Source organism: Sinohyriopsis cumingii, chromosome 6, assembly GCF_028554795.1.
Source record: "Sinohyriopsis cumingii isolate HCF-2022 chromosome 6, ASM2855479v2, whole genome shotgun sequence".
Taxonomy (NCBI): domain Eukaryota; kingdom Metazoa; phylum Mollusca; class Bivalvia; order Unionida; family Unionidae; genus Sinohyriopsis; species Sinohyriopsis cumingii.
In genome coordinates, this window is record NC_142966.1 from 104,810,504 (window position 1) to 104,835,645 (window position 25,142).

A 25,142-nucleotide genomic window follows, 5' to 3' on the forward strand; every position below is an offset into this window, starting at 1 on the left:
ATCCAAACGATGTCCCCACTCATTGCTTTAGCTCTGAAGATCAAACAACCATGAAAGGAATGGTGGAGTTCCTCTTTCCCAAAGCTATTTACCTTTCTCTTTATCACCTGTACAAAATGTTTCAAAGGCAATATTTGGCATTGTGATAAACTAGATTCAGTTGTTTCAAGTGGTTTGGAGAAGACAGGATCATTTTGGGAAATCTCCGTTATTAGGTTCAAGAAGTCATTGATCCATGAATTTTCCCATTTCATGGGTATAATCAGGATTGGTCAGTACATTGATTCTATCAGCTTTTTCAAGATCTTGGGAATCAGAGGGGTTGGAAAAAGGTATGTGGATTGAAAGTGTTCCAATTTAGGAAAACGGGTGATGACAGCCCAATTCTTTTTTAATTTTAAATCACGTAATAGTGAGATAATGGTAATGAGCAGGACTGGTCCACAAGAGGTTGATCCTAATGAGCCAAAATTCAGCTTAAGACTAAAAGATTTGTTGTTGTAGGGTTTAATGCCATTTTTCAGCACACAATAGGCTATACATGGCGGCCAGCATTAATGGTTGAGGAAGAACCTGGCAAAAACCCCTGGAAATAACCACTGACCCACAAGAAGCTACTGACAAGCTTTCTCACATACCCACATTGGCTGAATCCCAGACATGAACTCACAAAGACAGAGGTGAGATGGCAGTGATCCTTAACGGAGAGCACTTTAGACCACTCAGCCACTCAAGACTAAAAGAGTGAATGGATCAGTTAATTCTCTTGGGACACTGAGCTTGGGATGTGGTGGGCTTAAAGTGGCTTGGTTGATAATGAAACTACCTAAGAAAATCCCAAACCACTGACATGATTTTGGTATCCCACAAAAAAAGCTGAAAATTTGAAAGGGGGGTTTGGGGGCCTTTCTCCAATAATAATAATAATAATAATGAGGACTTTGTATAGCACCTAATCTTTAGAAGCTCTAAGCGCTTTACAACATTAGACAACACCTATAAGATAAAAAACATAATGATATGATTACAAAAACAAATACCATGAAATTAGAAAACATTAAAAAAACATGCTGAGAATATTTAAGGTAGGAAATAAGTGAGTTTTGAGAGCCCTTTTGAATGTGATCACTGTGTCTTTGTGTCTAAGTTCAGTGGGCAATTCATTCCATGTTGCTGGGCCCTGGTATGCAAAAGAACGCTGTCCATATGACTTTGTTTTCATAGTGGGAATAACGAGTATACGATTGTCAGAAGAGGAGCGTAAGTATCTTGCTGGTGTGTACACATGGGTGAGGTCGGATAGGCATGTTGGACTAGAGTCCGACAGTGAAACGTAGCACAGAGAACAAATTTTATGTTTGATTCTGGATCGAATGGATAGCCAGTGTAGGGTACAGAGCAGCGGGGAGGTGTGCTCTGATTGTGGTACCCTAAGTATGATCTGAGCAGCTGTGTTTTGAACTTTTTGAAGTTTCTGGAGCAGATATTGAGATGAACCAGACAGAATTGAGTTACAATAGTCCAGTCTTGAAAGTACTAATGAACACACAAGTCTTTTAGTGGCATCAACTGAAAGATATTTGCGAACTGAGCTGATGCATCTCAGCTCAAGATATGCAGCCTTGCATATGTTCATGACATGTTGGTGCAATGTGAGAGTACGGTCCAGAGTAACACCTAGGTTTCGAACTGATTGTGTGAATTTAATGTTGGTGTTGCTGATATTTATTGTTTGAGGTAAAGGATGTGAATGAGACAAGTCTTTGTGTTGTGATCAGAATGGCCTCAGTTTTATCATCATTCATCTGCAGCTTGTTACATGTCATCCATGATTTCATATCAGAAATGCACCTCTCTACACCTTGGATGGTAGCATCAACTTCAGTTGGGTGGCTAGATTTGTATATTTGGGTGTCATCAGCGTACAATTGGTGAGACACTGGATGATGATCTATGACACTTGAGAGCGACTGAGTGTACAGAATGAAGAGAACATGTTCAAGAACAGACCCCTGTGGAACACTACAACATAGATCAACTGGGCTAGAGTGTATTTCATTTGCAGATACAATTTGTGTCCTGTTGACCAAGTAGGACTTGAACCACAGCAAGGCTGTATCATGAATGCCAAATACATGCTGGGGTCTTCAGAAGAAATGCCCCCGATCCGGGAGTCCTGGGGGTCTTGGCCAAAAATGCATTTTACAATCATAAAAAAATTGCTCCTGGTGCAACCTATGATCATAATATATAAAATAATTTGAAAAACTAGCAAACTTACCAAAAATGTTCAACTTGACTTGAATAATTTCACATTCTCACATGAATTTGTTCTCCAATACTACTGGTGCTTATGCTATTTCATGAGCATGTCTATGTTCACATCGTAATAAAGTCACAATAATTTCAAATTTTTTGCAGCAAATATATTATACTTCTCTCTTTTCATAACTAATCTGTAAAATAAACACCCATGTACATCAACTTTATACAAATAATCCCATACATTCACTTGTCTTTTTCTCCAATGGACACAACCTGTTGATATGCCAGTCAAGCTCTTTTTGCGGCTTTGGCAAAGATTTCTTTAGCCTTTCTTTTTGACTGAATTTTTGGGCTCAATGTGTAATCGTTTCCTTTCCTTCTTAATGAGAGCCTTTTTCCTTTCAAGTTGGTGCTTGTATTGGCAACATGCAGTGTGCATATTCTGACAGACAGCTACATCTGTTCTCTCATGCAAGAAATCTTTCTTCTTATAGTAATTATCTGCACTTTTTCCAGATACCTTCTGGGCTTCAATTTTTCTTTATGCAGCTTCTTTTGTGGGTGCTTTTCTAAACTCTTCCACCGCAATTACCGTAGAGCAGAGTTCACAAAATGCCAGTCCTCTAGTGTTCAGTTTTCTTATAACCTGACCAACTAAAGTTCCATTGATTTTTGCTCCAGCCATTCCCATTTCCATACGTTTTTTAACCTGTCCTACTGAGTACACACTGATAAAAAGGTCTGTCTGTCAGTAGGGTTCCCTTTTGAGTACACATCATACATGACGTAATCACAGGTCTGTCTGTTAAAGGGTTCTCAGGAGAAGCCTAGGTCGTGCTTAGACTTCTGAAGTATACCAAGTTGTGCATGGATCCCATCACTACAGAACTGCAGTTCAGTTGCTTCATTTTGGGCAAGGAAGCAGGATCCATATGCACAAAAAAAGATTTAGAAATTCCAAGTTTTGCCATATCTATGTAAAAGACCAGTACATGATTCCCGTGGAAAGTCAGATTGAAATCTGGAGAGAGCCAATGGTGGACAGAGAAAGCCCTGATGATGCTTTTGTCTTTTATATACAGAATGTTAATTACTGAACCAAATTTTGTGAGTTATTTAAAAGAGGGCTGGTCTTTTTTTTTTTGTAGGTTAATATATCAATAGATGCAGTAATTCTAAAAGTGGCTGGAGATGGAGCTGGAGAAGTAGAGAATCTGGAAGCAGAACTAAGTAAGAAAGTGAGGACTGTCTGAAAAGTTGGATAGGATATGAAACAAAGCAAGAACACAAGGTACCTTCTGCAAATTAAATTTTTCTTCTTTCAGTTTGTTGATATGATGAATTTTCTGCTTCTGATTTTGGTGACCAAGGAGTTTGACATAGTCCTTACTAAGCTTCTCCAGATCTGCCTGGGTGCTCATTCTCTGACCTATAGAAAGAAAGAGGTAGAGAAAACGATCTCAGGAATTTTCTCCAATATGAAATGTTTTATCTATGCAGAAAACTTTCTCACATATGTACATAAACATATTGAAAATATTGCATGAGAAACATTACAAGAAAGTGTGAAAATCATATCAAACCATATCAAGGAAACAAAACTCTTCACTGGTTCACATCACAATGTCATCATGGACATAAAAAATAGCCTCCCTTTTTAAGTATTGCAGCCTTCAGTTCATGTTTCTTGCAAATTACATTATGCTTCTAGTTTATGTGCTGAAGACCCCGGCATATTTTAATTCATGCAAACAAGTAAAGATGGTTGATATGGACCTAAATACCTACCTAAAGAAGCCTGCTTTTCTACCTCATAGAAAAGTAAAGATGGTAGATATGGACCTAAATACCTACCTAAAGAAGCCTGCTTTTCTACCTCATAGAAAAGTAAAGATGGTAGATATGGACCTAAATACCTACCTAAAGGAGCCTGCTTTTGTACCTCATAGAAAAGTAAAGATGGTTGATATGGACCTAAATACCTACCTGAAGGAGCCTGCTTTTGTACCTCATAGAAAAGTAAAGATGGTTGATATGGACCTAAATACCTACCTAAAAGAGCCTGCTTTTCTACCTCATAGTTCTCAATCTGCTCCATGAAAGGCTCTACCTTAGCCAGTAGCTCGGAGTACATTTGCTTCCACCTGCAGAAATAAAAGAGGCCACATAATTAATATTACATTGGCTGGACTATCCGACTTTACAATCTGTTTACATCAAGCATACATACATTGCAGTTTAATGAAGACACTGCAACAGAGCAACAAATCTACACACTCCCATGCATGCACTATAACACACAATGACAAAAATATACTAACACACATACACCTATACACACAAAGATGTACATATTCAGGCGTCACTGTTATATTGATACACTTATCTATTAAAATTCACTAATCAAATTAAAATAAATAAACAATCTAAATTTTGCGAAACCACAAAACTGATACCCAGAAAAATGAATGAATTGATAGTAATTTCCAATGGATGACTCACTGTATTCAATAATAATTTCACCAAGTAAAATGCATGCCTGATTTTTAAACCCAGACTGGATGAAGCTATGAACTGTATAACTTTTATTAAACATATCAAACAATTTTATAACATGATTGATTCATTTGTGTTTCAGTCTTGCAGCATCAGACTTTATTTATATAGCATGCGGATGGTTAATACTGGATTAAGCACTCAAGATATTTTTTCAACACAAGAATGTACAAAGTGGTGATGTTCTTGTGATGGACTTATTGACATTTTCTCTGCACATGGCGACCATTATATCTGGTGCAGGAAGAGCCCAGGAAAAACCACTGTGCAATGGGAAGTTACTGGCAAACGTTTTCAAATACCCATACCGCTCGAGCCTGAGACCCATGCAGAGTTGACATCCAGTAATCTGTAATGTCAAGAACCTTAGACCCCTTGACCAACCCTTAGACCCCTTGGCCAACTCAAGTCCCAAACAAGTGATGAAAAAAGTGAGCAATATATACATAAACACAAATATTATTCGCCTTTGATCGAAGTACTCAGATAGTATTTTTTTTTAAATTAAAAAATTCTGGTGGAAACATTTTCAAAGAATATGATAACCATCTTTCATTTTCTGCAGAATACTTTTTAAAGGTCATATCACAAAAGTTCCCAATACTAAATGGACTGCACAATTTGCCACATGGCACTGGTTATCGCATGACTTTTGCATATTCTTTAGTCGGTGCATTATGTTTTGAACATACAGAAGGAAAAATTAACATTTAATGTAAACTTTATTTTGTTTCTCACTCTGAAAAAACATAAGATTCATATGGCATCTCATGGGTCAACTGGTGCAGTCCTTCAAATATAAAACAAAGTCACACAAAACCAGTTAATTTTGTCAAGTTTAAGAGTACATAACTGTCATAACAATCAACTCGCCTTATAGAGAAACTAATGCTCTCTTTCTCAAACATACAAAGTAAAGAATGACATGTATGTTTACTTCTCTGATTCCTCCTTAATCCTTTCCATTTCCTCAGAGTTGCAACTCTCTCCCAATTGATGCTTTAGATTCTCTATTTCTGCCTCATAATGGAGTTTCTGTTCTGCCATGAGATGTTCCATATTTTTCTGGGACCTATCAGTTATGAAGGAAATGATGAGAATGGAAAGTACTCTCCACATGAACAAAATTCTGTAAGAAATATTGTGTATATTTTCATTGTATCTGTATTTGTCTTTTCATATCCCATAAGTATATCTATATGGTAGCAAGGTCAGGACAACTAGTTTTTAGGTTCACAATGACAACCAGTGAGAGGAAGGCAGATGCAAGTACACGTTATATGTTGTTAAACAGTAAATATCTCAATAGTTGTACAGTTGTGATCTATGGGCTATGTCCCTGTAGGTGGGGATGGATTCTGCTGCACTGTCAGTTGCATGTATAAATCTGTCTTTTTGTAGCCAAGCTGGGTATGTGGTTATTGGAAGGGGATCTCAAAAGCTTCAAGTTATGATCCACTTGCTCTTTTCTGGGGCTGACTATGGACCCTAGGGTTACTGACAATATGTACATTTGTCGTTTCATAAGGGTATATGATTACTGGGTGGGGATCTCAATAGTTTCTATGTTGTGACCCAGGGCTTAAGTTTTCAGGGGTAGGAAAAAGTCTCTGGGATATGAATAAGTCACAGGGCTTTCCTTATCAGTTGGGAGGTGGGTGATTTTTTACCTAGCAACTTTAACTTTACACCCGGATACTTAAAAAAAGAACAACTAGTAACTGTATCCCTGTTGGAAGTCCCTCAAACCCACCGCCTACATTAGCAACTCACCCTGCAAATTTATATCTAACGGATGGCTCTGAAGTCATAACCAATGTCCAACATTTCCCAAACATTTATAAACAAAGTATATAGCAGAGAGGGGGAAGTTTAATGAAGATCTTTCAGTGGTAACAACCTCTTTAGGACAGTTTGTATAAGAACTGTTCCATTAAAACATACATGGGACCCATGGAAGGCACTTTTAAAGTGGGGTACTAATTTTAATATGAAGCCTGTGAAATCAAAAGTACCCTGACATATATTTTTTTAAAACTGCCTGCCCTGAGTACCATGCATGTTTACATGGAACAGCCTTAAATATAACATGGAGTATATAAGCAAGTTTATAACAAGTGCATGACTTTAGTGAAATACTGAATGGGACAGGTTATAAAAAAAAATGTGTGTGTGTGCTCTGATACCACTGCCACACTGTCCATAACCTATTCAAAGAGTTATTCACATCATGACAATTATGGTAAGTTTGGTATTAAGTGCATTATCCTGAAAACACCAAAAGCCAAGACTGCATTTTGGTGAAAAAGTAATTTAAAGTTTTGAGCACAGCTGATTACCTCTGTAATTTATTCCTATAATGATAATAATATCCCTACTCCCCCAAGCTCTTATAGGTGAATGCATGAGTTTGGTTATTAGGAGAAGACAGAAGATGTAAAGATTTTCTTGTGCACATTCTGTTATTTTGAATCTCTCCATCAAGGAGTGCTGCATTATGTACATGCATTTATGTATAAAAAAATATTTAAAAAATATATGCAGTCACACTAGATGTTAAAGTCACCCTGTTTTTATCCCCCCACTTCAGCAAAGTGTGCAGATATTGTATTGGCCACACATGTTGGTCTATTCATCAATCTTTTCATCTGTCACAAAGCTTGTCACCACATCTCCCAAATTTACTTTAAGGATTTTATTATCACTTTGTACAAGTGTATATAAGCTTAATGGCAAATAAGTGAAATCATGGTTACATAGTGCCAAGTAAATTTAAATATTGGCATACTTAATGATAGCAAAATATATGTATAATCCTTACAATAAAAATTCCATTTATTTCAAATATGCAAACCACAGTCTTCAAACTTTGTAAGCTAGATGTAGGGCTTGGGCAGATGTGCAAAACGGTTACAGATTTTTTCTTGGATCACTTTATGGGTAAATTTCTTAAAAGTTATCAATAATGGGGATACTTTTGGTGTCAATATCATCACATCTCCGCCACACTGTCTGGAGCATCTTTTTTTATTTATGCAACACTGCAATACTAATGATAGCACATTTAGAGTTTTTTATGAATGTCAAAAAGTGAATAATTTTGGAATTCAGTTCATTTAAGCTTATTCACAAACACTTCTTGGACGATTTAATGGAATACTGAAGGCAAGATGTGTGGTTGGTTCAGATGCAAAAAAGTTTTTTGATTTTTCTCTTTGGCCCATTTCTGATGCCTTTTCATGAAAAACAGTCGAGAAAAGGGATACTTGAGAAAGCAGATTGCCATTCTTCTCCACCCACCTCACCTGGGGGATTCAATTGATACAATGTAGATTAAGTATTTGGCTAGAGTAGATATATAATAAGGTTTCCCTTTTTTTTCATCAGGTCTATTTTCAGGAAATTGATTTAAAAAATTGCAGAAAAAAAGCAAATTTTGATGATTCAGCTTGACTGTTTAATATGTTGTATTTATCTAACCCTTGTAATATTGCTGATGGACATTGATAGATATGCCAGAAACATTCTAATGTTTCATTGCTCCAAAACTTGAGACAGTAGGAATGTGTGTTGCTTGCCGTACCAGAAAAGCATGTCTGAAGAACATGTACATATAGTTTTTCTTGTGAAACTCATGGTGACAAAACATGCAGCTGACTAATATAATATTATAAATCTAGTATTTCAATCTCTCAAGTGAAATATTTTCTAAACAAAGCCTTTTCAGAGGGCTGTGAAGCACTCATCACCCAACCAAAACATGCCACAGATGAAAGAAATAATGGAATGCAAAAAGAATAGGCCAAATTAAACAGCATCAATAAAATATCACTAGAAACAAATACACGTAAACTTTCAGTTCCATGCTATTTTATAACACAATCTACATTAATAGTATCGTGTCACATAAAAACTGTTTATATGCATATAATTTTATTTAATATTTTACATCTGAAAGGGATCAGATCAAAAACGTAAACTCTTACAAGCACCAACTGAACAAAACTTAGTGATTGTCAATTAATCTTTTAATAAATGCATACATGAAAGCTACAGAATTCTTCTTTCTGTGAAGTTTGAATAATGCATCAATACAGATCCACGATCTACAGGGTCAGATCAGACACTCACCATGTTAAGAAACAAAAAGTGGAAAACTAGATATGAAAACTAGGCTTTTAAGACTGAAATTAAGCACCCACTTCACAGAACCAAAGATTTTGACAGGAAAGTATAGTGGTGTGATAATGAATCAAAATAATCCAAGACTGGTTGTACGAGTGAAATAACAGAGGATTTAATTTATGGTTTTCCATGATCAAATATAAGAGGATTAAAACTTTCTTTTTTTAAACTGGCTGACAGTCTCAAAAAATCTTTAAAAAAAAAACCCAATGTAAATAACATAACAGCTTTCAGTAAATACCACCTTCCTTTGGGTTTTTTGCCTGTACCATGATCTATTTTAGATATGATTTTCTTTGCAATGTTTCTTCTGTATTTAAGACAACATCATAATGTCTACCAAATTTAATGGAGGACATGAAAAAAGGTGTCACAGTTTATGAACAAATATGTTTTTTTTGTTCTTCACAAAATCATTACATTAAAGAGACAACATTTTCTCCTGGCGAGAGGGGGCTATGTAGCAGTACAAGCGTGGAACCGGCAAACAGAACTAATGGTCACTAATCCTAATCACAAAGACATTTGCAATGCAAAATTACTGGCAGGGTTCAGATCCTGCATCCAATTAAATGAAGCAGTCTGAAATGGCCAAAAAGATTGAATCAGAATCGCTAACTACTGCAGGTCATCCGTTTGGAAGTACTTTGGTCATCCTGTAAAGGATGAAAAATGGTCGAGGTCTGTCTGCAAAATTTCTTACATGTCTTGAGCACATATGACAACACACCTGAAACATTACCACATTACCACTAAGAATCCTTCTTAAGATGACAAATTTTCAAGTTGATATCCATATCAATAATGAACCATATTGTAGGTTGCATGATGCAATCATACTGATATGTAGTACTGGCATATAGTTTCATCCTTCAATCCAATCCCCTTATTCCTGCCCTTGTGAAAAAGTTCAACTTCAGATGTTTTTCATCCACTCAGATCAGCTGCCTTGTTTCATTGGGAGAGGCACTTAGCTTCCATTTCCTTCAATTGATCTAGCCAATACTGTCTTAAAAGTGTCATTAAACAACAAAAAAAAAATAGGATTACATTATGTTCAAAGAATTACAGAAATCTACATATTAAAAATCGCAAATTAAAAATTAAATATTATGTTTAGTCAGTATTAAAATAATTGTTGGAGTGCACAGCCAAGCTTTTGAGCATTGTGTAGTGTTTCTTCCCAAAATAATACAAATCCCACTCAAAAATGCACATAAGCACTTGGATTCTCAACTACATAATCCAGCAGCAAGTGACTCTGAGCAGTGAGATGCTTTTGCTATGCATCTTGTTATTAGAAAAGTTTCACCCACTGTTAAAGCTATACAATTGTGGACGTACAGTTTTGAGTATTTAATGGTAATGTCTGTGTGATGTGATGTGATTTTGATTTTTAATGTAGCTTTAACAATTTTTCCAGTCATGTTGCTACGATGTCTGCAATGTGGCAGTTTATAGTGATGTCTAGCCCTGGGGCATCATGCCACAGACATGTAGCATGATGTCCCACCCAGTCAGATTATCCTGACACGAGGCCAACCAGTCCTAACACTAACCTCTTAATGCTGAACGCCAAGCGAGGCAGCTGTCAGTACCATTTTTGTAAGTCTCTGGTATGACTCGGCCAGGGATTGAGGTGGATGCTCTAACCACTAGGCCATTGGAGCGGTAATGGTAATGTCTACCATTACATGTATATATTTTAGTAAAATTATTATAACACACAACTGCTGCCTAGGTATTGAAAGTGAAAATAAAATTAAAGCTTTATCTATATTTCCCAGATGGTGCTTTCCTTTGTGTGAAAAATCACTGTGAAAAGTTGGAGAAAAAAAATCCAACAAAAAACAAAGAGCTTAATGTGCAAAAATCAACATTTTACCATATTAAACCAGGAATTATACAAATACCCTTTTCTTTATATTAATGATGGGTTGACATCATGCTTCTTGCATAAGTTATGCCATGATGTATACAATCCCAAACCCAAAAGAGGTATAAGCCTAATTTCTTGTATTATAAGTGGCAAATTAGTATAATATGAGCATAAAATCCAATTATTACAAATACTAATATTAGTACCCCACTTCAATGAGGCTATGATGTTGTACTTAATATATTACATGCCATAATTACAGAACACAGTATGAAAAATGTACATTTATTTTTACTACTAACCTGGATCTTCAGGTCAAGATACTTTGCAAAATCCTTGTGGATTAGAGCAAGAATAGAAACACAAAACATACTGAAAAATTATTAGTCTCAACACTCACTTTAACTGGTGTGCATTTCTAACTTTGCCATAATGATAGTCCACAAATTGTGCCATGGACATGACAAACTGCTCAATCCAAGTGCTGTATAATACATCAATACAGTATTTTATCACTCTCATATTCTTCTTTACAAATCTGAAAAGCAGTGTTTATTTCTCATTTTTCTGATCAGACATGTTTTAAAGTTTAAAAATCCATCTGCTCTAACAATTTTCATCCAAAAGTCAAATAAAAAAAGCCAGTTTCGCTTAGGCCTAATATCTGGTGTCACCTTTTTTAAAAGTATGGGACTGGTCCAATGTCTAACTTCACTATGAATGTAATCAATTTTCAAGGCAATGTTTCAAATTTAAAGAAACCTTGTTTTCTTGGAAATGGAACAAAAACAGTTCCTAAAAACAGAAAATTAGGAAAGTACATTAGAACTATAATGGACAAATTAGCTCTTTCATTTTTCATACCCAGCAGTCTTTCTTTTTAGAATATTCTCAAATTTTTTTGATGAGTTGAATTAAAATGATAATATTATAAATGACAAACACCTTTTATTGCTTTATTTTAATTTCATTTTTTAAAGTATCAAAAATGTGTAATTGATATACAGGCAAGCATAAAATATAATTTGGTGAAAACAAACATAATGATTATACTTTTGGCATGTGTTTGTCTTCTGGAATCAGCTGACCCTGGAATTAGAGACCAAAAATTCAGGAATATTTCACATAACTGACAGCCCACACTAACACTGTTGCAGATATTAAAATCTAATTGCTTTAGTTATACTAATTGTGGTGTTTATTTTATCATATTGAAGTATATCCAATCACAATCAGGTGGTTGAATTTTTGCAAATTGTTGGGCACCATCTGAGTTCACAGAAGAGCGATGATAGACAAGGAATGCTCTAGTCTGTTAACTTTTATATTTTCTTTAAAGAAAAGAATATGCTCGAAAACATCTGGCAATGTCATTAAAACAACTAACTGCAACTTAACAGACTTCAGCATTCCTTGGCTACCATCACTCTGCAACTAACTGAAATGGTGTTCAACATAGTGAAAACTTCAAGTATTTGACTGGGATGGGATAAACTTCAATTAGGAAAAAGGCATTTACAGTAAGTATAGTATGACTAAAGCAATTAGACCTTAATGTATGCAACAGTGTCATTACGGGCTACTTAATGTGTACAACAGTGTCAATTCGGGTTACCAAATAATCTGGCCTCTAGTTCCTGGATTGATTGACCTGGAACATGCATCACATATTCAAGCAGTAATATGTCAACTCATTCCTATTTTAAGTATCAGGGTTAATATTTTACACTACAGGACTACGAACTGCTAAGTATGAACCAAACTCTGTTCTACAATAACACTGATTAGTCTATATACCAGCCATGGAATTTTTTTGAATGCATATTAGTATTCACTTTGAAATGCGTGATTTCCACCTTGGAGATAAATCTTCTGGATGAAATGGAATATTCTTGCTAGTTGAGAAGGCACAAACTAACAGGTCAAGGTCATATCTGTCTGAAAGGGAAGACCCTATTAATTTTGAATGAATATAAAGACCTGATGAATAAATCTAAATAATTTAATTTTAGCTCTGGGTTAAATTATTAAACTTAAAAGTTTCATATGCCATTCATTGGGAACAGCTTGTGACCCCAAATTATTCCATGTCTGTTTGTAAGACAGTATGGTTAATGTAATTGTTTCCCATCTACAAATTCTAACAAATTAATCTACTTCATGCAAAAGTGGCAGAAATCCAGAGAAAATCATTCTACGGTATTTTCTTGAAAGGCATAAATTAATGTAATTCTGCAGAAACATGTGGAGATTTGATATTCTCTACATTAATTGTACTTTACAAATCAAATCATGTATGGGTAAAAAACATTATAACATCAAAATAAATAGTTACTGGCAAATCAACCGGAAAATTAATTTCTTTCTCTGAAAATCAACATGGGAAACAAAAACATTTTCCCATAGTGCCTCACCTGGTGGTGTTCTTGCTGAATTTATGAGCTGATATCGTCAGGGTTACAATTCTGCTGTAGAGAAAGCTGCTATACCTCTGAAGGGCTTCCGCTCGCTCCTCAAAATCACAGCCCTCCTTCACAGCACTAAATAACTCTTGCTCCAGCTTGGAATTTTTTTTGAGTAATTCATTACACATCTTTGTTTTGCTAAAAGAGAAATAAATTGTAATTGTAAGCACCTGACACCGGTTTCTGCTAATACACAATATAGTGCAAACTGCCTTACCCTTATGATTAGCAAGTCATACTTCAAACATGCAAATCAGTGAAACACTGTGAATAAAACTTGAATGTAACTCTTTAAATGCAAGATACATATTAAAAGCAATATTTTAAGTAAATTATGTTTATCTGAAAATACTTACCCAATCACATTAATATTACGGATGTAAGCCTAATCCTTCTTGAATCAAGCCTTATTAAAAAGATGAAAAATAGTTTTTTCCCATCTATTTCATAAAGAAAAAAAGACAACTGTTGCCCATTAGCTCCCCATGACATAGTGAGGTGTTGTCAATTTTTAAGCTGAACAATATCTGAACAGGGTTGCTCGCATGGAGGGATTGATTACCCATGTGAACAATAACCCATTCTCCTAACTGATAAAACACAGCCAAGGTCGCATGGTTGTGACCTCTCTCCAGCTATGGAAATGAATACTGAAATCTCCATACCTACAAAATTTCACAGGCAAATCAAGAAAATCTAGTAGGCTGTGTTGACTGAGTCTAGTGGTCATCTAGGCCTCTGTCAAAGGACCCTCCAGATCCAGAATTTGGAGGAAAACCGAGCACCTCAGAAAACTGGTATAAAAATACTGTACTGTACTTGCCCTTATGGTAATTGTGTCCTTTTCTGTAGACTGTATGAGGATTATGTCCCATTTTGCTTTCGCTAATAGGCACTCACACCCCACCCCCAAAAACAACAACAAAACACCCCACCACCTTTGGTCTGGTGCAAAGATGGTGACTCTCCTTCTATGAACAGGGTTAGTATGTGTGTGTGTGATTTGGATTTTTAATGTAGCTTTAACAATTTTTTCAGTCATATCACTACGTTGTCTGCAGTGTGGCAGTTTATAGTAATGTCTAGCACTGGGGCATCATGCCGCAGACATGTAGCATGAAGTCCCACCCAGTCACATTATCCTGACACCAGGCCAACCAGTCCTAACACTAACCTCTTAATGCTGAGCGCCAAGCGAGGTAGCAGTTAGTACCATTTTTGTTAGTCTTTGGTATGACTCGGCTGGGGATCGAACCCACAACCTCCTGCATCAGCAAATTTCATTCCAAATTTTCAAGGTTTCAAGGTTTTTCAAGGTTCAAAATTGTGTTTTTCAAGGTGCATTATAACATTAATTTTAAAGGATACATAAATAAAACTGTATGTAAACACAAGTTTATAGCTACTATTCCTCCATACGAGGAACATTTCTTGCAAATTTATTTTTTTAAAAACAAAACATGAAGTCAATAGTATGATCACTGATATCTTTCCCATTAATATTAAACATCCTATATCTGGGCATCAGAATAATGTAGTCGCTGAACAAAGTTCATTTTACTCTGTCTACACTACACTATTTACAAAGTCCAAAATATTTTAGAGTGAATTTTTCAGTTCTTGTAGCTTGTCATCAAGCTGTTTTTCAAGAGCTCTAAGTTCAGTGATTTTGTTCTTTTCACTTTTTTTCAAATTATTTTGATGTCATGATAAAGGAAATTTTCCTATCAATCTTTGTGTTTAATGCATAGTCATCATCAGCAGCTGTCATTGTCTCAATGTCTTTTTCAGTGCCTTCCTTTCTTTTTCACTCATCCCCACAAACAAAAAAAAAGTAAAGATATTTTTTTTTTATATTATTGCTTATTTAAAAAGAGTTTGGATATTTTAAACTATTTCGTATTAGATATATTAATATTTCTCTCAGCTTAGGTGTATTCTATATTTTTTGATCAATCATGTTCATTGCAATTATTGTCTGTCCTATTTCCACTCAATCCCAAAACAGAACCAGACTGAACTAATTTCATGATTAAGACTATCTGCAGTTCCTATTTTAAAACTTGAATCTCTATGTTCACAGTCATACCTCTTTCGTCAAAAACGATTTCATGCTGAAGGCTTCTTGTTTTGCCTGTATTAAGCGCCATTACAAGAGCTTGGCTTGTTTCTTTCAGCTGCATGTGACCGTGGATCTCTTTCTTCCAATGCAAGCAAATCAATGTCCTTCTGGCATAATTTTCATTTTGCAAAGCTTTCCAAGAAAGATATCATAATCCAATCGAGCCAATGAAGTTGGAATCAGTAGCCAGCCACGTCGAAGCAAATGATTCAAATTTAAACAATTTCTTCATCCAGGCTTTGTACAATCGGAAATTTAAAATGTATGACTGTGCAGCGGCCAGGTTTGGAAAAATGTCCGTTCTGGCTTAAACTTAGAAAGAGATTGTTGTTATTTTTTCTCCTTTAAATTCCTTTTTCATTTAATTCCATAAAATGAAAACTATTTATTAATTCCTTTTGGTTTCAAGAACATCAAGGTTTTTCAAGGTACCCAGACAATATTTAGAATTTTCAAGGTGTTTTCAAGGCACTGAAGGAGCAATTCATTTTTCAAGGCTTTTCAAGGTCCCCTACGGATTCTGTATGAAGAGTGATTTAGATAGGTACCCAGATGAAGCAATAGCCCTTGCTTCATGGGAATTAATTCTCGTGAAGGAAAGAGCTCTTCTGATAGTGAGAACAATCCACCTGGAAATGGTGGATGCTGAAATATTAATTTAACTGGGAGAAAAAGAAGCTTCCAACCCTATCTCCTCCCTTTAGAAGCAGCCAAGTATATTCTTAAGGCCATGGCTGGACAATAAAGTCTGTCCTGATCATTACAGTACAGATAAGACTGAGACTGAATATCAATAGGTAGTGGAGCTCTTATAATACCTGATTCCTAGCCAGAAATCCAGGTTGGCAAAGAAGAGAAACTAAGACATAATTACTCTTTTTGCCACAGAGAAGGCATGAAACTCATTTCTTGGACAGCAAGAAAACAGTCTTATGGGTAAGGTTCTCAAAGAAAGCTTCATCCACCAGTTCATAAGGTGGTTCTGACAAATACCCAAAGAATGCATGACTGAATCCATCTAAGCATTAGTACGCAGAACACCAAGCTCTGAAACTCAAAATATTTCATGCGAGCTGTAGGATGATCACATGATCCAGTGGCAGGACTCCTAGAGAACCTGATATTAAAGCGAGTTTGGAAGGGCTGCCCTTTACTAGGAACTAGCTCAGCTGCCAAGTTGATGGTCCCCATATGGATTAGATGAAGGCAAGGTGACAGTGAAGTCCTGGCTATCAGTTCCTTCAAATGGACCAGGGTTCTGTCTACACTGTTCAGCAGAACATAGACCAATGAGAATATTTATTTCCACAAGTATGATACCCTAAGATGGAACTAGCTCCAATTTCTCAGGTTTGGACAGAAGGCCCAGTTGGGTAACTGAGATAGTTTTTGGGTGGATTTCTTTTTTTTTACTGCATGCATTTTTTTAAAATAAAAGATTAGATCTTGTCTGATCATTAAATCATTTATATATTGGAAGACAGGGATCCCCAGTGACCTTAAATAAGTGACAATTATTCCCATTACTCTGGAAAAGGATCTGGGTGTGGAGGCTAGGCCAAAGAGCAAAGCACACAAAAAAAATCTCATGGTCCAGACAAAACCAGATACTTCCTATGCATTAAATTTGGCATTTAAAGGTACCCTGTCACCAGGATTTAATGCATTCGTGAGATTGCTATCTTTATATTGAAAGGTTCCTCCCAGAGAAATTTAAGGCAGAAAGGTCAATAAGCAGCCAAAATGTTTTGCAATTTTTTCTGATATCAGGAATAGAAAGCCAGAGACTGACCATTTATCATTTTTTCGAATGTGCCCTTCCATAGGAGGGAGTGCACCTTCCTTGAACCACACAAGATTTGACTGGTGTTAAAAGCATGGGATTATTGTCAGAGGAAGATGTTCCAAAAATTGAAGCCAGTATCCTCTGTTTATTATTGCAACAACTCACCCATCATCCAATAGGCTTGATCAAACCTCTGAAAAAAGGTTTAGTTGAGCACCTAAAGGAATTTAAGAGGGATGCCTCACACGAGAGGATTAAATGCCCTGGGCCACTGCCCTCCTTCCTTAGAAAGGGAGAGGGGCCCAAACACTTTCTCATTGAGCCTTTTTGGCAGTCCCGTATAGCTCCAGGCAGGTAAGGCAGAGATCTAAACTGGGACCTCTACCTGGATTCAGCTGTGTCCTTTTAAAGAACTTTGCTGATGGCCCCAAGGGGTGATTAGGATGAACACACTGCCTAATTGGTTTTGGTCAGAAGTGTACCTAAGTACATCCCTTTGGAGGTGAGGTATCTCCAATGACAGCATCATGACCAAAGATAAGGTATGTCTAGATGTTTTGGCAACTGCCCACAGCAAATACTGTAGGATGGCTGGAGATACACATTCCGCCATCAGAAAACTGAAATTTGCAGCAGAGAAAAGATCTGCATGTGAGGCCATAGTGACAAGCAACCTAGCCTTAAGTTCCAATGCTTCAAGCATAAATAAGCAACTGTGATGCCATAGCATTCAGGGTCATGCTGGTGGTTACAGGCTTGAGAGCTTAAGCTGTAGAGTGTATTGTGCAGCTAACCACTGAGACAAAAACTGTCAGCATAGAGAGGAAGATTGACTACCCTTTATGCTGTCTAGCATACTCTTAACCCTTTCCAAACCTTCGAGAAAGTTAATTGGCTATAGCCAAATGTAGGAGTAGAAGATCTGGGTGTGAGTCAGCCCATGGAGTCTCTCTAAAGTGGAGAGGATTTTCGTGTCCTCTGAACCTAAGGGCTTATAATACAAATCCCAAAGTAGATGGCAATAAACTTATTTACTGCCTTATCGAACAACCAGATCTCTTTATCCTGCAATGCCTGAGTGAACAGGTGGGGAACATGAAGACAGGAGGCACCATTTTAGCCTCTTCTTCAGTGAAATCATTAGAGTCCACTAAGACTGGCAAGATATCATCATCCTGCTCTTGCATCTTGCAGGCAGGAATTTGTGACCTTGCACTTTATCTCCTCATGCAGGGCTAGAAGACTATCACTAGTGGCTGACTCAGAAGGTGGACAAGAACACTTCTCAACCTAAAGTGTCTGGGAGAAGAAGACAAGCCTCCTTCCTTCCTTTTTGTCTCCACTTTATAAGCAGATGTTGTTGGGACCAGCAACACCAACCTATGTGGCCAAGGCCCAGATTCCATGGCAGCATGCATGGAAAAGACAAATCACTTCATTGAAATGATTAAGAGGAACAGGGGTGGATGGGGAGGGAATCCAATACCCTTCCCTATTCTGGTGCATTTACAATGACTCCCAGTCCAAAACATGGATCATCAGTAGCCTGATATGTAACAACAACACATTGTGCATCAGCCAAAAATGGTGTCGGTAACTGACTTCAAAAGGATACTTTGTATGTGTAACATCGAAAGTATGACTATGTACCAGAGATAAGCCAGTACAGATGTATTTGAGGAACAGTGTTAAAATTTGAATAACTTGATTTTGATTGACTGTGGCAGCTTGTTGCTGCATCCATTGAAATTCACAGACCAGAAAGCAATGAAATATCTGATCCATTCAACAAGGTGTAGATAGGTCAACATATTGGAATCTTGGCTAGCAAAGATGGTTTAAGAGCCTAGTCCTTACAAAAGATGTATCAAATTATAGTTTAATGCCTTTAAGATACAGTACCCAATAAGCGAAATTTAACCAAACAATTGAAAAAAAGTTGCTAAAGCAAGAATAAAGGTCACCAAGACCTCTTTTTGCAATAAGGGTGTAATAATTATCAAGATGCATTCTTCAGCAAGTTCATGATTCCAAGTATAACAGTATGATGTATATAAGACATGAAAAGCTTTTGTGGTCATGAATTAAATGCAAAAAATAATGTTGTTAACAATGACATTCTTTTGGTGTATGACTATGGTACTAACTGAGATGCCCAGAACCAGGTAGTGGGATGAACAGACTGAAACCAAGTCAGTTAAGTATGAAATATAGTTCTCAGTGACCTACTTTTGTAATGAGATGCATCTCCTCATGATCAAGGTATAACAGTAAATACAAAAGATGCATTTGTTCTGTTGGTCATAAGCTAATGCAAACACAGAACCCAAGCAAGTAAAATGTGAAATTTATTCCATGAACTAACAAAAACCTATTGAAAACCTGGAGAAAGCCATACTCATCACATGACCACCACAGTGACAAGTGCTATCTGTTTGCTGAATTTGGCTTTCTACAGTTTGCTATGACATCAAAAAGTTTTGGGCCATTGTTCATGGAATAAATACAGAACTGCCAACCCAAGCAAAACCTTCTCCTTAAGGTAGTCAATACTTTACTGTAAGTTAGACCAATTTACAGTAAGGTGTAATAAAACAGCATGTACTAATATTGTCTAGTTGGAAAACATGCATTTTAAAAATTCAGAAGTGAAATCTGATACTGATACAGAAAGGGTAAACATTATATTCAACTAAAAAGTTTGTAAAGTACACTTAAAACTTAATTACATCCAGTACAGTTTCACAAACTACAGTTCCAAACCCCATGGAGCTCAATGGCTTCTTGCCATCAACCTGACATAATCCTTGGCATTTTTCATTCATTTTCACGTGATGATGGCAATCATCTTTCCCAATATCAGACACGTGTAAATCAAAACATGATGCCCAATAAACACAACTGTTGCCCATCCTGCTTTTGCCCAAGATTTCTGAATATTCCTTTTGATTCTTCTGTGCAGTTCAAACATTTTAGGAGGATTATTGTCCCTTTCATTCTGAGCAGGTATTGTTTGTAGGACACCATTTTTTGTAAATCCTATACACATGTTTTGCATGAAAAATATGTATAATTTAAAGCATCTAAGGTACTCCTGTAATGTTAGTCTGGTTCACTTAACAATTCCACTGATTCTAATACAAAACCCAGACCAAAATCAAATACAGACAAGCCAGAATCTGGATTTTACCAAAACAATATTTCTATAATTAATTTTTGCTATTACTACCTAAGTCAGCACATTAAGATTCATTTCCGTGAGACTTACAGTCAGATCATAAGGATTGATAGGTCTGTATATGTTGCAAATTATTCGTCCTTTTTTATAAAAAAAAAGGTTTTCATCGGTAACACCTAACTATTGGGTCTTTGTTTGCAAGAGTTGGGTAGTCACATGACTAGCAGTGTAAATGGCATGTAACATGTCAAATTTCTTCAATGCTGTAGTTTCTCATCTGTCAGTGGACTTAACAGAAAATGTATGCTATACTCGCAATTTCTGTGAAAATAAATGGTTCTCCTATTGTTTTGATGCAGGTATATCTTTATGTAAGGTTGTTTAAGTTTGCTAGGCCCAGTTGTAAGCAGCTACTGTATGCTGACACTGCATCTGAAATGAATTCCAACTTTTTGATATGCAATGCATACTGACCCCACACCCAAACAGATGTCCAAATATCTAACCTGAGGTTGGATGGGTCAGAGGAAACAAAGGCTATAAAGGTTCAAACAAATCTGCTGTCTCAGGGAAACACTATATACTGCACCCAAGATTCTAAAAACTTCCTGAAAGCAAGTTGTCTTAGGGAATGCCTTTGAACTTAATATGCATTTAGACTAAGGTGAATTTCCACAAATAAATTTTAAGCATGGCGGTGACTGAAGAAATGAAAATTTCATCCAAGGTGGATGGTGATATTGATTATATTTTATGCCTGGTGGGTGAAAATAAAAGGTGCCTTCTGCCCCTAACCCCTTCTGAAATAGTCTTTACCATTCACTATTCTTATATAACTGGGCCAATTCTGATTGGTTTGATGTCATGCAGTTTTGTGAAATAAGCTTTACTCAGTCATTGGAATTTCAAATACTGCATGAGTATGTTTTCTTGTTTAGGTTTAAAATCTCCATTTTTCAGATATTTAGTATATAATAAAAGTAGTTTCCCTAAAATAAAAATAGTGGTAACACATATTTGTGTACTAATGTTTGTGTGTGCACTCTGAAAACAGATTATGAACCCTCAGGTCAAACTCAGTGGCAGATATCTATATACATATTAATTCATACTTTACATCTACATGAAAATATAAATGTACAATTTACCTCTCTAACTCAGGCTCGAGTGTAAGGAGTTGCTCCTCAATGTCATTTCGGTCACTGGTTAACAGGTCCATCTCTTCTAGTAAGTCTCGCTGCTTCTTATTAACACTAATATTATACAAAAACAAATACATTAGCCGAGTTTCAGACAAGAATTTTTAAAGTTGGACATTTTACTACCTGGTTTAAAACTTATTTTTAAGAATATCTGGTGGAATATTTTATAAACACAAACTTATCATACATACAAAACTGAGTCTTAGTCCTCAAGACATAATATGACTTTAAGAATGCATCCAAAAGCTTAATGACCATGACTAATGCAGAGTAAATTTGATTAAATGGCTCTACTTGAGTGCTCTCACAGCTGTCAAGAACAATAATTCAGAACGTGCACAAACATCTGGAAATTGTCCCAATTGGATACATTAATCAAATCTGCCATTATACAACACAGACTGTGTTTATGGCAGGAATAATACACTCATAACTTTTGACTAAATGGTCAAAATGATATTATTTTGAGTGATTTAAACACATTGAGAAACTTCAATATGCATTGTTTGCAAAAAAATTGCATGTACACCGTTTATCTGGAGCTCTGCATTATATGTAACATTTTGATGAAATATTATTATTACTAAATGAACAAGCCTGAATGAAATCTCATTCATCCTGTCAGATTCCTTTGGGGAGGGGAAATACAAATATGCCAGATGACAGGTACTTTCTTGGAGGTTGATAGGTGTTCCAATTTTTAACAAAGAATTGACCAGAATTAAATCACAAGTTTAAGCAAGAGCTATACCTCAAAAAAGAAAATGCAATTTACAGATGTGACAATTTCATGATGGGTCATCTCAGGTCATGTACATGTGCTAATAGTCAATCACAAACATTTTGCTAGTTTTGCTGATAAAGCTGTTTGAGACAGACAAATGCAAAGAACCAATGAAAAAATACAGTAAATGAATGCACTGCTGGATCATATGTGTAATATATTAAATAAAAATAAGTGGCAAAATGTTTGCATTAATTTGGTTGGATACTAGGATATAAAACCCACATAAATGAAAGGCTGCACTCCAGTATAATCTGCCAAAGTATACCTATCTATTTGTTTTTCAATCAATTGCAGCTTTTCTTCTGCCTTGATCCTGTTCTCAGATGCGTTTGACAACTCCTTTTCCAGCTCTTTATTTTTCTCAAAAACTCTGCAAAGAATGTACCATAAATGTTTATTGGAAATTATTTTGTCACATTAATGTTAGGAACTTACTCCTGCTACTTCAAGAATCCAACCCTCCCAAAAGATGTAAAAATTGGTGTTCCCACATATATACCATGTAGATTTTCTAAATAGCATCCAAGGGAAGAAACTCTTCCAATGCATCATTATTATTAAGTACTTGTGCCTTTCCCTCCCATGCATATCAAATACTTCCATATAATTGTGACTGATAGATCAGCAAGAAGATTTACGTTAGTGGAGTGTGTTGAATGACTAACTGTAATGTGATCAAAGAAGTACTCATTAAAAATATAGTTTTAAAATACTTACTTTCACCATTCAATACATTACCTGATAAACATTAATGTTATGAGGATAGGCAAAAAGAGGAGGAATAGTATGAGCATTCAGCCTCTACCTTAGTAAGGTGGCGCTCTAGTTTCGTATTTTGCATAGGGTTAGAATTTTAAAGAAAAAAATTTCCCCAGCTTTCCTCACTGGTTATACTGGCTATTTAAAAAAGACCTTGTATATCTTAGGTATAGTTCAAAGAACCTTTAATTCACTTTATTTTGGTGTATGATTGATGGGTATAATATGGGTTATAGAGTATATAGCTTGGCCTTACTCCAGATATGCACTTTTCAAAAAAGTGCTAGCTCCACTTAGTCATTTTCACTTCCTGAACTGCAGAGGTATATTGTATAAAAAAGAGCCGATAACACTTTTTTTACATTTTATATATTTGGTAATTCATTCATTGCACTTTCAGAAGCTGGTATTGTTTAGTCTGGCAAAATTCATGTTCCCTATTTTAATAGCTGCTATGTATAGTGTACTTTAGACTAATTCAAGCTGATTTTTTTTTAGCACAAGGGAGCAGTCATTTTAGTTAGCAGTGTGCTTAGATCATGTACAATTTCCAAAAGTACAATATCCAAAGAAATGTCACCCACATTACATTAAAGTAGCATAGAGGCATGCCAACATTCTCTCCAATGTGCATCTTTTAAATGCAAACAACTTCACCTTAAATGCATCACTCTCTCAGAAGTACATAATAACTGGCGAGTACCACCTAACCACTTGGAAGGTGTTGTTATATGGATCTTATCTGAATGGTGAAACCTTTCCCCTAACAAAAGACAGCATACAAATATAATATTTGCAAAATGTAATTTTAAAGAAGTTTAGTATAAGAAACCTTTCAAAGTGGATCCAGTGAAAGCTTTAAACTAAATGCTTGTAACAAGAACCAGTGGATGTCTGGACAAACAATACAGGCCCACCCAATCAAGTTCTCTTTGTGAAGGAAGCTAAATCATGAACATGAAAGCTAGAAAGTTTCAGAGATACCCCCACCTTGTTACAAAAAAGGGTGTCAAAAAGCAAAAAGGAGGGTGAGGAGGCAGCATTAGTTCAATATTTACCTAACACTTCAACATCCATCTCTCTTTCTTCTTGCTCTACTCTGTTAAAGCCCTATTAAAATCAAAATCTTTTAAAAATGTTGCCTCTAGTTATAGAAGCATTAATCTGTTGTTTCTGAGCATAATCTGCTTCTTACAAAATTATGAATAATGTTCTGTGCTGAGAACCCCATGTGAGTCTACTGTCTGAAGTGGCTTACACATTGCTAGCTTAGCCAACTGGAATAAGTTTGAAAACTGTTCTTTTTGGTTATGTACAATTTTCCACAGCTCACAGGTACTGTCTTTTGGATACTTCTGGTAATTTTGTAATTTATGTGCAATATTGATAAACAAATGATCAAACACACAAGGAATATTCAGATTTGGTGAAGTCATCAAAATTCACCCATTAAACTAAGTAAAGAGCAAATCCAACAAGCTAAGTAAAATTCAACACAAAATTTATTTCCCTAGAATACAAAGTTAAAATTTAAAAGGAGCTTAGAATAATGTGAATTAAATTCCTAACAGTACTAAAAGATCTATCACAAGTCCAAAGTGTCAAGAAATCCAATCTTGAATATGCTGATGTACCAATAGCTTGGAATAGTGTTGTGTCCTATCAGTCTTGATGTATCACAATGATATAATCCAACATGCTTCTAAATGAACAAACAATAATCCTAAAATAGTAACTTTAGTCCAAAAGTAATACTGAGAACTCTGTACAGGTGTCCCGAACTCAGATCCAAGTAAATGTTTACCTACATGTGATAATTATGTTAAAATATAATCTATAATCATAGTAAAAAATTAGCTAAGTTTGCTTGCTTTTTGGTTTAATGCCATTTCTCAGTGCCAAGTATAAATGGTGGAGGAAGAACCCAGGAAAACCCCCAATAAAAACCACAGACCCAC

The 25,142-nt window shown here is 35.9% G+C and overlaps 1 protein-coding gene across 2 annotated transcripts in view; it reads right to left on the reverse strand.

Annotated features, from left to right (window-relative positions):
* The window catches only part of LOC149797626 (uncharacterized), a 103,263-nt gene that overhangs the window by 11,941 nt on the left and 66,180 nt on the right, over positions 1-25,142 (reverse strand). Inside the window, exons 17-22 of one of the 2 annotated variants that reach the window (XM_089962520.1) lie at positions 22,691-22,795; positions 21,585-21,689; positions 13,375-13,488; positions 5,759-5,893; positions 4,318-4,409; positions 3,561-3,694 (exon numbers count right to left, since the gene is read on the reverse strand). In XM_089962520.1, coding sequence (XP_089818646.1) covers positions 3,561-3,694; positions 4,318-4,409; positions 5,759-5,893; positions 13,375-13,488; positions 21,585-21,689; positions 22,691-22,795 — 685 coding nt within the window. Of the gene's footprint in view, positions 1-3,560; positions 3,695-4,317; positions 4,410-5,758; positions 5,894-13,299; positions 13,489-21,584; positions 21,690-22,690; positions 22,796-25,142 lie in introns of both variants that reach the window. The other variant, XM_089962519.1, reaches the window with a different exon arrangement.